The sequence below is a fragment of the Loxodonta africana genome, chromosome 18, assembly GCF_030014295.1.
Source record: "Loxodonta africana isolate mLoxAfr1 chromosome 18, mLoxAfr1.hap2, whole genome shotgun sequence".
In the NCBI taxonomy this organism is placed as follows: Eukaryota; Metazoa; Chordata; class Mammalia; order Proboscidea; family Elephantidae; genus Loxodonta; species Loxodonta africana.
The window spans coordinates 52,794,513-52,810,841 of NC_087359.1; the positions used below are offsets into that span (position 1 = coordinate 52,794,513).

Below are 16,329 nucleotides of genomic sequence, written 5' to 3' on the forward strand. Positions count from 1 at the left end.
AGCGGGCGGTACCACAGCTCCAGCCCAGGAGGGGTGATCTATATATCAGGATCAGCCTCCGAACCCTGGAGACATCATAATCTCTCTGTGTTCTCCCCTTCGCGAACGGTACCATTATTGAGAGGGAATTGAGAAGAGAAAATACCAATGCGGCTATTAGGATGGGGGAGGAAGCCGAGCCTACTCACTCCGTCCGAATTACGATTCTATTTTTCACTTCATTAGGTCCGATAGAGTTCGAAGTTAGGCAGCGACAGAGGAGGCACCTTATAAAAACAGGCTAGTGGTTAGGAAAGACCTTTCTCCCACGAAAATTTTTAATGGTATGACCTAGTTCGCTCTGCTTTTGCTGCAGAGAGCTTGAGCCACCTGGGGGCGTTCGGAGTCGACGAGCTCTGGGACTTTGAGTCGTGACGAGCTTGGGAACCGTACCCTCTCCCGATTTGTTGTAAAAGCCTTGTCAGAGGAAAAAAAAAAAAGATTACAAGGTGATACCGAAACAAAAGTCTGCATTAAAACAAAATCACACACAATGCATGACCCTGAGAAATGCGGGGGGAGGGGGGCGCAAGCTTCAGTTTCCAGCGCTATAATAATAACTAACTCTAATTGTCAGGCGCCTTCCATCATCTCATTTAATTCTCACAGCAGACTAATGAAATGCTAGTCCCATGTTACAGGTGAGAAAACAATCACTTGCCCTAGGTCGTACAGCTAGTAAATGGCCAAAGTGGAATTCGAACCCTGGGAGCCCGACACCATTGCTGTGGGCTTAACCGTCATGTCGTACCGCCTACCACAAACAAAATCAAACCCGCTGCCGTGGAGTCGATTTCAACTCACGTCAACCCCGTGTGTTACAGAGTAAAACTGCTCCATAGGGCTTTCTCGGCTGTAATCTTCATAGAAGTAGATCCCCAGGGCTTTCTTCACCTAGAGTGCCCTAAACTCTAGAGTAAGAGACGGGGCTGTGAAAAAGCTCGGAAAGCGCGAGACATTTTCCCAAAGGGTGTTGTGACATCTGAGCCAAACCCTAGGTAACGTGCAGAAGCTGACCAAGTGAGCAACGGGGAAAAGTACTTTCCAGACTAGTGTAGAACAAGTAATTCAAAGTGTTTGGAGTTTACCTTCAAGGAGAGAATGGTAGGAGATGAAGTTGGAAAAGTAGGATTTTGAAGGCACCCACTAGAGAATTTTTTTTTAATAATTTTTATTGTGCTTTAAGTGAAAGTTTACAAATCAATTCAGTCTCTCACACAAAAACCCATATACACCTTGCTACACACTCCCAATTTCTCTCCCCCTAATGAGACAGCAACTCTATGGGGCGGTTCTACTCTGTCCTATAGGGTCACTAAGAGTCGCAATCGCAATCGACTCCAGGGCACTGGGTTTGGTTTCTTTGGTTTGGTAATGAGACAGCCCGCTTCACAAGAGAATTTTAGAAGAGAAGAGTAAGATCAGATTTGCATTTTCAGGCTGCAGTATGAAGAATGCATTACCATAAGAGGGGCCTAGAAGCAGGGACACCAATTAGATGGCCAATGTAATAATTCTGGTAAAAAGATCATAGTGGCCTGAACTTAAGTAAACCCAGTGCCGTTGAAAGCTATGGAAATTGAGGTATGTAAAGAGATCCTAGGGATACTTGAGTCTGTAGACTGGACAAGACCTGGGGACCAATTCAGGTGGAGGGAGTTAGGCAAGACAGAGGAATCTGGGATAAATTTTGGATTTCCCACTTAGACAAGTGAGCAGATGGTGGTGTCATTCACAGCGAGAGGGAACAGGAGGAGGGGCAAGTTGGGGAGGAGGTGGAGGGGTAAGTTCAGAATTAATGCCTTCAGTTCAGAAAAAAGTTATACCAGCAGTAATTGTGCCCTCCACTCTAGGTAAGAAGGTCACAAAGCCTTCTAGGCAGGTCTAAACAAGCAAGGTTAAAGGAATAGAAATTATTTCAAGACTAAAAACCATTTAGTATACCATTATACAGAACAAGGCAACCCAGAGGAGGAGATGGGCACATACAATAGCAGGAGAGAATTGGTTTGGGAGGGGGGGCTCATGGTTCTTTTAAGAACTGGGTTATATTTTAAAAGAAGGAAATACAGAAAGTGTTGTCATCATTAACTCCTTAAGTTTGTACTTCCATCCATTCATTCACACTTCATTCAACTGCTATCTCCTCAAGTCTAGTATGTGTCAAGCCGTGGAAGATCCTGGAGATAGAGAAAATAGGAAGCACAACCCCTGCCCTCCAGAAACTGCAGTCTTATAATAGAGCCAGTACGAACCTGTGATTCTAGTCAACTACTGGACGTGTGAAGATTGGAGGGTTCAGAGGGCACTCTGGAAACACAGAGGAAGGGCATCTAACCCACATGAGGGGTGGAGAGATGTTAAGGAAGGCTTCCTGCAGGAAGTGCCTCCTGAACTGCGCTTTGGAGAGAGAGCAGGAATTAACCCAAAACAAACCAATCACATTGCCATCGAGTCAATTCTGACTCATAGCGATCCTGTAGAACAGAGTAGAACTGCTCTATAAAAAAAAAAAAAAGGGTTTCCAAAAAGCAGCTGATGGATTCAAACTGCTGACCTTTCGGTTAGCTGCCGAGCTCTCAACCACTGTGCCACCAAGGCTCCCGGAATTAGCCAGAGGGTGTATATCAAGAATAGTATGCTCTGATCAGACAGCAAAGTTATAACCCAAAACTCAGTGCGGTCAAGTTAATTCCAACTCATAGCAACCCTATAGGACAGAGCAGAACCGCCTCGTAGAGTTTTCAAGGAGTGCCTGGCAGATTTGAACTGCTGACCCTTTGGTTTGCAGCCGTAGCACTTAACCACTACACCACCAGAGTTTCCAGCAAAGTCTTGGGAATAGCAAGTGGCTCAGTCTGGCTGATCTGAGGAGTTGCAAGGGTGGGGAATGGTGATAAACAGAGTGAATCAAGTAAGCAGAAACCAGAGCCTGAAGAGCCTCGCATACTCTGCTGAGGAATTTCTGAGGCGTCTAACCCAGGGAGTGACATTATAAGTTTTCTATATCCACTATCTTTTGGACAGCCCTGTGAAATAGGTATTGTTGTTATCGACATTTTGTAGGTGAGAACATTGAGGCTCAAAGAGGTGAAATTCTTAGCCAATTTCACGTAACCAGTTACAGGCAGAAACAGACCTCACATTCAGGCCTTTGGACCAAGCCTGCCAGTCTTTTTCAATGTCACCTGGTGATCTCCCAAACTTGAAAGAGAAAACTTCTGCCAGGTCTGCACTGCTCTCGGGCTTCTTTCCAAGGGTCCTTCTCTACCACAGACTGACTCACAAATTGTCTCCTGTACCCTCCTCACCTTCCAGGCTTTTAAACCAGTTGCCATAGAGTGGATTCAGACCCATGACGACCCCATGTGTGTCAGAGTGGAAGTGTGCTTCATAGGGTTTTCAATGGCTGATTTTTTGGAAGTAGATCACCGGACCTTTTTTCTGAGGTGCCTCTGGGTGGACTCCAACCTTCTGGTTTGCAGCCAAGTGTGTGAATTATTTGCACCACCCAGGGACTCCTTCCAGGCTTTTGCCTGGGGATCATTCCATTTAGTGTATTACCTATAACAAACGTTTAATTTTCACCCAGTCATTCTTTGTGCTGCAAGATGATCTTCCTCCCTCTACCCCCACAATCCTGGCCTCAATCTGCATTTTTAAAGAAGACAGCAGGTACATTTTGCATAGCAGCTTTAGCCGGATGTATATCTGGGAAGATCTCTTGGTACTGGGCCTGTTGGCCCCTGTTCCATTCCTCTTTTCCTCACAGGGGAAGCTGACTGCTCAGCCTGCATTTCAGTATCAAAGACGTGTCTCCTCAGGTAGCTTCCAGCAAGAATTGGCCAATTAAGGACTGGGTAGCCCGGTCATTTAGGTCATTTACAAGCAGCCCTCCCCCGCCCCACACCCCGTCCCCACAGCTCACCTCTCCACCCTGTGTTTTCTGTGAAGACTGAAGGAGCACCACAGCTCCTGGGATGCCTGGGAAATGAGATAGTAGAGGAAAGGGAGAAGTGGGCAGGGGTAGGGGTCCTTTCTCTCTCCCGTTCTCTGCCTCAGGGGGCATGGCAGGCAGCAGCTGTCTTCTCTCCAGTTCCAGCTTCCACTGGTGGTCTTGGCTTCTGGGTTCCAGTAACTCGCTCCTCCCATTGTCCTTCCAGCCTGTGGCTGGTTAGCCTTCTTGCTATTATTTCTGGGTTGCCTCTGTCCCCTTCTTCCACCATTGATGAAGGACCTTGTAAGACATTGTAAGGACTGTGAATTTACTCAGAGTCAGTGGGGAAACCATTAAAACCCAGTTGCCCTCAAGTCAATTTTGACTCATAGCAACCTCATGCATAGAACTGGGGAAACCATTAAAACCCAGTTGCCCTCAAGTCAATTTTGACTCATAGCAACCCCATGCATAGAACTGTGCTCCATGGGTTATTCAATGCGTGATTTTTCAGCAGAAGATCACCAGACTTTCTTCTGACCTGCCTCTGGGTAGACTCGAACTTCCTACTTAGCAGGTCAAGTGCGTTAACCTTTTCTACCACACCCAGAGATTCCCGGGTGAACCATTGTTGTTGTTGTGTGCCCTGGAATAGATTCCAAGGACCCTACAGAGCAGAGGAGAACTGCCTCATAGGGTTTCCTAGGCTGTAATTTTTACAGGAAGATGACCAGGTCTTTTCTCCCTCAGAGGGACTGATGAGTTTGAAACACCGACGTTTTGATTAGCAGCCAAGCGCTTAACCATTGCGCCACCAGGGCTCCTAGGTAAACCATTTAAAAAACAAAACCTGTTGCCATCTGACTCATAGTGACTTTATAGGACAGAGTCGATTCATGATTTCAACTCATAGCCACCCTATAGGACAGAGTAGTACTGCCCCGTAGGGTTTCCAAGGAGCAGCTGGTGGATTCAAACTCCTGACCTTTTGATTGGCAGCCTGAGCTCTTAACCACTGCGCCACCAGGGCTCCAGTAAACTATTAGAGGGAGCCATTTGAGCAGAGGCCCTACATGATCCAACCTGTTTTGCCAGGATTACTCTGGCCGTTGTTTTGAAAGTAGACCTGGGGCAAAAGTGGAAGCAGGGAGAGGTTATTGCTCAGACCAGAGGAAAAACCTGACCACAACGATCTTTTCCCTCTTTTAAAATCTTGTGGAATTCACAGTTGCACCACATAATTCAAGGCTTGAGCACCTGATTAGAGGTTGATTTGTTCTCTGGTTGGGTTGCAAAATTCATCTCTGAATCCCTAGTACGTAGTCCAGTGCCTGAAACGGTGGTCACTAAAAAAAAAAAAAAGAAAGAAAACAAACCAACCTCGTATCTAATAAATAAATAGATAAATAAATGGGAGGAGGAGAGCATGACTTGTCTGTCTGGCTTGTCTGCAAACTCAAGCTCCAAGATCTTATCTAGGACTTCCCTGTGTTTCCCATGGGGCCCAGAGTAAGCACTCGGTGAGTGTTTGCTGAAAGAACGACAGCCCACTTTGTGTCAGGTGCCACAGGCAGTATGTGGCCCTGGTCACCGCTTCCCCCTCACACACACTGAGGCATCCCAGGAGCTATGCTCCTCTGGCCTTCCTAGATAGCAAGCCTCTGGTTCTCTGAGGCTCTGCCGAAGGGAGAGGCTACTTGTAAATGACCGGGCTACCCGGGTCATCCGACAGTGGCAGGCCCTTCCTGTTTGGGGTGGAAAGGAACCAGACACTTTCCTGTTAGCACGTCTTCTAAGCAAAGCAGCAGATGCTGAGCAGGTCCTGGCCGAGCCTTTCAGGCCAGATGCCTGGCAGATAGACAGCCTTTATGTGGAAGGGAAGTGGGGCACAGCGCCAAATTGGCCAGGTTTTATTGTGCTCCTTGCAAGTCCCTTGGGTTCTGGTGTGAGTAAAAAACAAAACAGAAGAGGCTGACGCCCTGCAAAACTGTAATGAGGGTTAGGGGGGAAGGGGCTGCTCTGAGCATTTGCCTGGTAAGGAGGTGCTCATGTGATTGCCCTGGGGCAAGCTTGTGTATGTCATCTGGATGTGAGTTTGTGAACCTGTGTGCACAATATATGAGTGGATGCCTGTATCTGTGCACCCAATAGCCAGCATTTATAGCATTTACCAGTTACTAATTGTCTTTTTTTGTTGTTGTTGTCTAGCTTGCTCCCCATAGCAAATCGGAGAAAAATAGGCAGAATGGTTGGTTTTTCTGTTTTTAAAATGGCAGAAACTCAGAGAGGTTAGTTGACTTGCAACGGTCACACAGAGAATGAAAAAGTCACAACTCAAGTCCAGGTCTGTTTTGTCCCAAATTTCTTGCTGTGGCACAGTGGTTAAGAGCTCAGGCTGCTAACTAAAAGGTCAGTAGTTCGAATCTACCAGCCACTTCTTGGAAACTCTATCTATGGGGCAGTTTTACTCCTCCCTGTAGGGTCACTGGAGCTCTGGTGGCACAGTAGTCAAGAGCTATGGCTGCTAACCAAGAGGCTGGCAATTCAAATCCACCAGTTGCTCGTTAGAAACCCTGTGGAGCAGCTCTGCTCTGTCCTAGAGGGTTGCTATGCGTCGGAATCCACTCCACAGCATTTTTTTTTAATACATGTGTATATATGTACAGAAGGCAGATAGGTAGGTGTACTTGTGAGTGTGACCCATATGGATGAGACATGCATGCACATACATGCTGGAGAGAGGAAACTTCTCTTACAGAGGTAGAAGCAGTTGCTAGAAAGTCAAAGCTTCTGGAATTGAGTCACAGCTAAAACTGCACAGAGGCTACGATCAATAATGAACACAAATTATCACAGCTAAAGTCCTCACAATTCTGGGAAAAGCCCCCTCTTCTGCGCCCCTAAACAGATTTAATGTCCTCATTATGACTCTTAGAGCCCTGGAGGTGCAGCTGTTAAAAGCTTGGCTGCTAACCAAAAGGTCAGCAGTTCAAAATCCACCAGCCTCTCCTTGGGAACACTACGGGGCAGCTCTACTCTGTCCTATAGTCTTGCTATAAGTCAGAATTGATGGACGGCAATTTTTTTTTTTTATTCCTGTTATTGTGGCTTTTTGGGGTTGGTCATTCCATGACTGCCTTTCTCTGAAACACAGAATTTCTTCTGATAACATCTACTTTGTGTTTCGCATACTTCCTGGGGAGGAGGAAGGGGCAGAGACAAAGCTGATTGTTCCTCATATTATAAAGAGAGAAACTGAGGCCCAGAGTGGCCTTTTCCAGGCTCACATATCCTGCCTGATTCAAGGGGTCCCGGGCAGGAAGATGACTCCCTGGCCAGCTGTTGCCTTCTGTCAGAGCAGCAGGAGTGGCCTGGGCAACTGCCAGTTACTCTCCTGGGCAGGCGACCTGCCCAGGCCCTGGCATGAGTTCCATAGAACTCCTGTCCACTGTTGGTGGGAGTGGGGGAGGTACTGAGGATTTGGGCCCAGCCCTGGTGCAGTGAAGGGTAAGGAGGTGAAGCTGCTCTCTTTGAAGAGACATGGAGGGCTATGCCAGGAGAGGTGGGTCAATCAAGCTTGGGAGGGAGGGAAGGAGAAAGGCAGACCCTTGGAGAACCTAGAATTATCTGGGACATTGGTATTTAGTATTTAGTGATTCAGCTGGTGTGGAGCAGGGTTCAGAGGTAGAACTCTCACCTTCCACGTAGGACACCTGGGTTCAGTTCTGGCCAATACACCTCATCTGGCCCAGTCACTTCATGTGACTTGTCTGTCAGTGGAGGCTTGTATTTTGCTATGATGCTAAACAGATTTCAACAGTGCTTCTGCTGGTTCCAGACTTAGACTGGGAAGAAAGGCCTGGCAATCTATTTCTGAAAATTCAGCCAGTGGAAACTGTGAGTCACAGCAGTCTGATCCCATTGTGCGTGGGGTCATCATGAGCCGGGGGCTGATTTGACAAAAGCTAGCAACAAAAACAGCAGGAGTGGAGTAAGGCTCAGGAATCTGAATTTTTAATACGCTCCTCCAAGTGATTTCATGTAAGTGGCCCAAGGACCACATTTTATAAATTTGATTTGAATCAAGATAGCGTAGTATTTCAGGGCGAAAGGTCTGGATTTATACCCTCCAGATTTGAATACTGGCTCCGCCATTACTGGATTTGTGACCTTGGATAACGATATAATCTTTCTGTGCTTCAGTTTCCTCATTTTTTAAACAAGGATACTTATAACAGCATCTTTCTAATGAGGGAGCTGCACAGATTTCCGTGAAATAATTTAAGTAAAGCACGTAGCACATACGTAACCAAAACCAAAAACTGCTGCTGTCGAGACGATTCCAATTCATAGCAACCCTATAGGACAGAGTAAAACTGCCTCATAGGGTTTCCAAGGAGCAGCTGATGAATTCGAACTGCTGACCTTCTGGTTAACAGCCAAGCTCTTAACCACTGCTGCACGAGGGCTCCAGCACATACATGGTGTGTGTTAATAGCTCCAAGTATTAATCTTTATGATTTGTTCCAGCTCCCGATTCCCATCCTCACCCCTACACCCACCAGCGGAAGAAATAATGGTGTTGGAGCACTACAGGAGCTTGTCACCACAGTGTTGTTTTGGATGTGGGTGATCTTTGGGCTGTGTTTTGAGAATCCCAGCTCCAAAGCCATTCTCCTCCCCTCACTCTCCTGATACCCCTGCTGTGGACTGAGGGTCTTTCCAATAAACCACAGTGCCTTTCTCATCTTCCTTTCTTCCTTCCATACCCTCCCCACCCCACCCCCACCAGCATGCATATGGCAAGCTGCTTTCCTTCCCCACTCCATCCAAAGTGATTTGGCTCAGGATGTGTCCCAGAAAATAAAAACATATTGCAAGTCAGTTGTGGAGCTAAGTAGGCCCCCAGATTCTTGAAGAAGATCACAGAATTTGGTGCTCTGAACTTGTGAGTAAGCTTCGGAGGCAGAAGGGAACCAAGGCCTACTGTTAACCAGGTTCTAAGTATGGAAGAATGCTGTCTTCCCTGGGAAACAAGTCATCATGTGTAAAGGTGTGGTTGAAGCCTGGGGTGGATGTGGGTAAAGAAAGCTCTGTTCTGCATAAATTCTTGCCGGCACTTCTAACCCTGGATGGCACTTCCAGGTGACCACAAGAATGGACAGGGTGGCAGGGGATGAGAATGGGATAAAATAATTCAACCAAGGACACAAAAGCAAAGAAGTCGATTTTCAAATACAGCAGTGGTGACGGTGTGCAAGATGCCAGGGACCAGAGCTAACCTGGAACGCAGAGAAAGATGGGGTCAGCTCTCTGGATGGCCGAGTCTGTCTTGACCGAGCTGGAATGGAGAAACCTGGGTTGTGCTGGAAGAAGGAATGAAGAAATTCTCCCTGGAGAAAGAATTGACAAACCTGGATTTGACTCCAGCTTGACCCACAGTGTCCTTATCAACTGGTGCTCCTCAGCGCTCCCTTCTCCAAAGCAGGGCTGTATCTTACCTGTCAAAATCCACCTATGTGCCAAGGCCACCATATACCATGGAATCTTCTGATGCCCCCCTCCCCCACTGTAGGGTTGCCAAACAAAATATAATACACCCAGTGAAACTTGAATTTCAGGTTAATTAACAATGAATAACATTTTAGTAAAAAATATGTCCCAAATACTGTATGGCATATACTAAAAAAATTTACCGCCAGTGGCTGTGGAGTGGATTCCAACTCATGGCAACCCCATGTGTGTCCCAGTAGAGCTGTGCTCCATAATGTTTTCAGTGGGTGATTTTTCAGAAGTAGATCATCAGGCCTTTATTCTGAGGTGCCTCTGGGTGGAGTCCAAACTCCAGCCTTTCAGTTAGCAGCCCAGTGAATTCGCTGTTTGCACCATTCAGGGGTTCCACACTAAAAAATTACCCCTTGTTAATCTGGTATTCAATTTTCACTACCCGTTGCCCTCGAGTCAATTCCGACTCATAGTGACCCTATAGGACAGAGTAGAACTGCCCCATAGAGTTTCCAAGGAGCGCGTGGTGGATTGTGAACTGCTGACCTTTTGGTTAGCAGCCGTAGCACTTAACCTCTACTTCAGCAGGGTTTCCTCAAATTTCAGTGGGTGTCCACAATTCTTATTTGCTAAATCTAGTAACCCTACTCCACAACCCCTCACAATCTCCTTCCCCCAGGCCCTCCACAGGACCTTGCTTGAATCTGCAGCAGTTTCACTGTCTGTTCTGTCCTTAACTGAGAACGTTCCTTCTAATCTCCCCAGCTGAACTGAAGTTCCCTGAGGGCTGGGCCTTGTCCACCAACTCTGGGGTGCCCTCCCAGGCAGGGACGCTCCTTACAGAAGTGCATAAGAGCACCCACCCAGAAAGGCACCTAGATGGACAAAAAAATACACCCTCAATCTTACACCCTTAGAGGGGCCCTGACACAGGTATCCGGCGGCTGGAAAGAAAGGTGCCTTTTTTCTTATTGGTCGGCCCAAGAAGCACCTGTTTTTAATTGGTCCACCCGGAAGAGTCCCTGTTTTTAATTGGCCCACCCGGTGGGCTTCCCTTTTTCATTGGTTGGTTGTTTTGTAGGTGGGCGAGGCCTGTTTCCAATTAGTCCACCCAAAGGAATGCCCTTTTCTAAATTTACTCGAAAAGGTGACTTTTTCCAATTCTCGGTCAGAGGTGGCGTCTTTTCCTAAACAGCACAAAATCATTCTGTGTGCTACTGAGGCCCTGAGTCTTAGGACAAAAACACTGCCCTACATGTGCTTTTAGCACTTTATAGATTCCGAACTATTTTTACACACATGAACCTCCCTAATCCTCACAACAATTCCAAGAGATAGATGTGATTGTTGCATTTCCATTTTACAGGTTATCGAGCTGAGGTTAGAAAAGAGACAGCGGCCTGCTCGCAGTTACTACGGCAGGTGACGAAAACAGCTTACTTTGCTAAGAGTTTAACAGTCTTCCGCATAAATCTTTTCATTCGACCCCTACAACGACGGTGTGGGATATACAAAGTTAAGCACGTTACATTCACTTTCTTTTCATCGTCCTGCAACTCTGGGTACTAAATATCATTTGCCCTCCTTTTATTGAGGAAGACAGTGATCCTCAAAGCGGTTAACTCCTTTGCCAAAGGTCACACAGCTGCAGGCTACTATTCATTAGATCACTAGACTGAGACAGGCACTGTGCTTATTTACAGGCGTTATTATCTCATTAAATCCTCGCTGCAACCATATAATATCAGTATTCTTATGATATATATAAATATCATATTTATCGATAAGAATAAGATATCTTATTCTTATTTAACATTTACTGATAAGGAAAATGGGTTCGGAGAGGATGAGTGATGTTTCCAAGATTACACAGCCAGCAGAAACACTGGTAGTGTGGTGGTGATGAGTGATGTTTCCAAGATTACACAGCCAGCAGAAACACTGATGGTGTGGTGGTGAAGTGCTATGGCTGCTAACCAGAAGGTCAGCGGTTTGAATCCACCAGGTGCTCCTTGGAAACTCTACGGGGCAGTTCTACCCTGTCCTGTAGGGTCACTACGAGTCGGACTGGACTGCAGCGCGTTTTTCTTGGGGGAGGGGGGGCGGGGAGGGGACACAGCCAGCAGGTGGCTAACCGGAATTCACACGGCTAACAAGCAGCGGATCTGGAGCTCAATCCCATTTCTTCTGACCTCAGCCTAGGCCTCCTCTTACACCCCAGGGCCTAACTCCCTTCCAGCCTTGCTGAAACAGTCAACGACCCTTTTCATCGAAGTCTTCGGTAGCCCCAATCACAAAGCGGAGGACCCTTCTTGCCACGCCCTCCCCAGAGAGATCAGGATCAACTGGAGGTGGCGGGCCAAAGAACCGATCCTCAGGGCGGTGGCAGGCGCGGGGCGAGACCGTGCAGCCTATGGAAGAGGTTCCAGGACTGTGGCGAGTCCCAGCAGCCTGGCGGGGTAGGTGGGGCCGGAGAGCCGGGCTCCCGCCCCCTCCTCCCCTCCCTCGGTTGTCCCTCCCTCCGTCCGCCGGCCGGCAGAGCGGCGCGGGGGCACTTCCCCGGCTGGACGACCTCGGGTCGGCTCGCGGAGAAGCGCCTAGGAGGAGCAGCCCAGCGCGCGGTCCTCGGGCGCCGGCGGCACCCAGAGACCTTGCTAGGAGGGCGCGCTCTCAGCGCCGGGGAAGAGCAGAGCCGGCGCATTCCCGGGGTCCCCGGCACAGCTCACCGCCAGAGGGGTTCCCCGAGCGCCTGCAGCTGCACGAAGCTTCCCGCGCCCCCGCGCCCCACGCCAAGAACCGCGGCGAAATGTCCACACGCGTCGGCCTCCTGCTGCGCGTCCTGCAGCTTCTGCTGTGGGGCGGCCTGGAAGTGGAGCCGGTGGAACCGGGAGGCGAGGAGTTGCTCAGAGAGGCGGAGGTACCTGGGTGTGTGCGGGTGGAGAGGGGTCCGCGTGCTTGAGTGAGACTCGCCAGAACTTTGCAGTCACTCTACCGTCGCACCTGAGCTGACAAACTGCGTGCGTTACCCTCGCCTTGCCCTCTTGCCGTTTACATTTCCTTGCACACAAAGGCCCTGGGACAGAATTCTCCCCTGGGCCAGGCAAGGCTGGGACCACACGGCCTTGGAGATCCACCTTGATTGTCTAGGGTGGGGGCGGGGGCAGCGACAAGGCGGGACGGACAGGGTAGAGCTGAGAGGGAACCCCCCCACCCGAGTTTGGCACGGAACCATTGCCCTTCGCCGTCTGAGCTGGGGAGACTAGGCACTCATTCATCGGATGCCCCTGAGACCTCCCTGAGCGTCAGACCAGACGCTAAGGAAGCCTCTAGATTGGTGCGGTGGAGAGGGCACTACTCAGTGGCCCGGCAAGCAGACAGAAGTGCTCTTGGGTTTTGGACCAGGCTTCTGGCCAGCTTGGACAAGTCACTTAAGTACTTAGCACTAGTTTCTTCATCTGTAAACTGCGCAAGAGTAATGTTACTCTCAAGAGCTGCTTTAAGGAGCTTTAAACAGTATTTCAGGACTGAAATTGAGGAAAGGGGTCAGGGAGGTGAAGGTGAACCTTAAAGACTCTCTGTTTCATTTTCCTCCTTTGGACCCATCTGCTTCCTTTAGGTTGCACATGGGGAGCTTTTTGTGAGGTAGAGATGGGTCAGTGTCTCCAGGTGGCACAAAGGGCTAGGCTGCTAACCAGAAGGTTGGTGGTTTCCATCCACCCAGAAGCTCCCAGGGAAAGAGGTATGGGGATCTACTTCCAAAATATCAGCCACTAAAAACTTTGTGGGCACAGTTCTACTCTGACACACATAGGGTGACTGCGAGTCAGACAGCAACAGGTTTGGTGTTTTGGGTTTTATTTTTGTTTTTTGGGGGGGGATCTGTTTTCTAGATAAGGGTGATGGTAGTAATACAATAATATCACCATTCCTTTCTTCCCCAAAGAAGCATCTCAATTTGTGGTCTTACCTCTTTTCAGCAATAGGACTGCTAAAAATAATCTCTGCTATTTTATGGAGAAGAGATATGTCTTAGACTGGGTCCTCCAGAGAAGCAAAACCTGTGAAGTCTGTATATATATGCGATATGTATAGAGAGAAAGTTTTATCTCGAGGAAATGGCTCATGCAGTTGTAGAAACTGGCAAGTCCCAGGTCCTTGGGTCAGGTGTTAGGCGTCAGACTGGAGGCTTCTTCTGACTCACGTAGCTGCAGGGGCTGATCGCAGGTAAGACCGCAGGCTGCTGAGCCAAGTCCCAAGAACTGGAGGTCAGATGCTGATTAGCTGAATGGAAGATCCAGAGCAGAGCAAAAGCCAAGGAGCTGTGCCAGAAAGTCCATATATATTGGATGCAGGCCACACCCCCGAGGAAACGCCTTTTCAACTGATTGGCTACTCACAGCAGATCCAATCATGGAGGTGATCACATTATGTCAAATCTCATCATTATATGACTGCCAAACAATATCATAACTGCCAAACCACTGAGAATCACGGCCCAGCCAAGTTGACACCCAACCTTAACGATCACAGGATGTGAACAAGTTCCAAATTCCCCAGCCCAGGACTCTGCCCTAAGACTCTTGCTCCCAAAGAGCTTCATTCCTGCCCTAAAAGTGCCAGTCAAGAGCTTCTTTCAGTATCTTTCCCTCCACTCCACTCCACTAGGTCATCTGAAGGATCATGCCGAATTTGGAAAACTTCCAGAATGAGGAAGGTCCTCTCTGAAACTCTCTGAATCACCCTTCCTTCCATCAGACTGCTCCCATTATCACTCTGGAATATTTGGAAACGACCCTGCTTCAACAAGGGGATCCTCTCTCAACTCCTCCACTCTCTCCCCTGCTAAGCACTGGTCTCTTGCTCTGTGCTCTCAGCTTTTGACATTCAGGGAATTACTTTGTTTCTTTGGATTTGGGATCTTACAACATTCAGTTCAGAGTTCCCATGGCCCCAGGAGAAGGCTTCTGCCTACCAAGCCAAGTCTTGCTAAGAGTCCCCCCCTCAAGTCTGGGTCCCAGGCAATCCTTGGCAGGGGAAAAGAGAGGGTGTCTGCCGCCCATGCCTGCAGTGGCCCCAGATGGACAGAATTTCATCTTGGGGTGTGCTTGGGAAACTTAATATCTAGCAGATTGAGTCTCTTTCAGTCTATTTAACATGATTGGGGGAAGGGTTTTTTTAAATCTCAGGACAAGGAATATCTTAAAAGCATAAAAAACTCTGGAAACATGTAATGGGTGTATATATGTCTCTGTACGTGCATGCACACCTGTGTATATGCGTACAAACTGGTGTGTGTTTATGTGTATGTCTGTCAGTATGTATTTCTGTATGTGGTCCATTGTATGGGCTTTGATGTCAGACAGATGTGTATTCAAACCATGGGCAAATCTTTTAACCCCTATGAATCTCAGTTTTTTTAATCTGTAAAATGGGGAGTAATAATACCTATCTCACAAGATTGCTGTGCAGTTTAATGGAGGTAATGTATGTAAAATGCTCAGCGGAGTGCTTAGTACATAGAAAACAGTTTATAAAAGGCAGCTGCTATCAATGTTGTTGTTATTATCAATCTTTATCCTATTTTAGAGAACACATCTTCAGGTTCAAACTCACTTGGTGACTAGCTTTCCCACTGTAAACAACAATAACAGGATAAAATATGTAAGGCAATTGTTCTCAGCACTGGGCAACAGGCAGCACAGACTGCAGCTCTTAAGAGAAGATGTTGCGGTTCCTGTGGCTACATTACAAATGACTCAAAACCTTAGTGAAGTAAAACAATCGTTTATTATATTCACAGATTCTGTGGGTCAGAATTTTGAATAGGGCACATTAGGGCAGCTTATCTCTGCTCTGCAATGTCTGGGGCTGAAACCATCAAAAGTCTGTTTATCACATATCTGGCAGTTGATGCTGGTTGTCAACTAGGGGCCTCAGTTCTTTTCTCTGTGGGCCTTTCCACCTGGCCACTCCACATGGACTAGCTTGGTCTTCCTCACAGCATGGTGGCTGAGTTCCGAGGATGAGTATTCCACCAGGCAGAAGTTTTTTTGTGTGACTTAGATTCAGAAGTCATATAGCATCACTTCCACTGTACTCCATAGATTGAGGTAGTCACAAGCCCCTACCCAGGCTTACAGGGAGGGAACGTAAACCCTATCTTTTGGTGGAAGGAGTATTGAAGTAACATTGTGAGAAGAACATGTGGAATGAGAGAGATTGTTGTGGTCATTTAAGGAAATACAATCTGCCACAGAAGAGAAACTTACAAAGTAAGCCCCACAATCACCCCAGCGCTATGCTCCGGGGCATTTCCTTGAAAGCAGTGCAGGGAGTTAAGACTCCAAGCAAAGCAGTCCTGCTGTGCTGAGGTGTCTGAGATCAGAGATGCTGAACCAGCTGGAATCTGTGGAGCAGTGCATCATAGGACGATCTCCACAGAAGAAGGTTCCCCGAAGTCCTTGGCTGAGGTCTATCCTGGCGTGTGTAGGTAGGACTACGTGAGGCTTGCCAGAGAGTAGCTGTTAAAGGATTGAGAGCAGAAAAAAGTAGGTCTTGCTCTAAAACATGGTCCTTACTCCTAAAGCATGACATTTCTGGGGTTTCAGATGGATGCCTGGGATGTTAACAAGTTTTGTTTTTTTTTTTCTCATTCTGGTTGGTCCAAAATTCCAACATCCTCCAGAACTGCTCAACTTCTAGAATAAGGCCTGCTTTTATGAAACTTAAAAAGGAGTACATTTAAACACTTTTTTTTTCCTCCATTTGTCATAATTTCCTTAAAAGACAACTGAATGCTTAAAGTAAAACCATAGCATTGTAAGTTGGCCTTTACATGTAAAAGTATT

General features: G+C 47.6%; 1 protein-coding gene across 2 annotated transcripts in view; it reads left to right on the forward strand.

Annotated features, from left to right (window-relative positions):
* Nucleotides 1-12,066: 12,066 nt before the first annotated feature.
* The window catches only part of MMP28 (matrix metallopeptidase 28), a 33,489-nt gene continuing 29,226 nt past the window's right edge, over nt 12,067-16,329 (forward strand). For both annotated transcript variants that reach the window (XM_003414353.4, XM_010594243.3), the window contains exon 1: nt 12,067-12,398. In XM_003414353.4, coding sequence (XP_003414401.2) covers nt 12,288-12,398 — 111 coding nt within the window. In that variant the 5' untranslated portion in view covers nt 12,067-12,287. The remainder of the gene's footprint in view (nt 12,399-16,329) is intronic.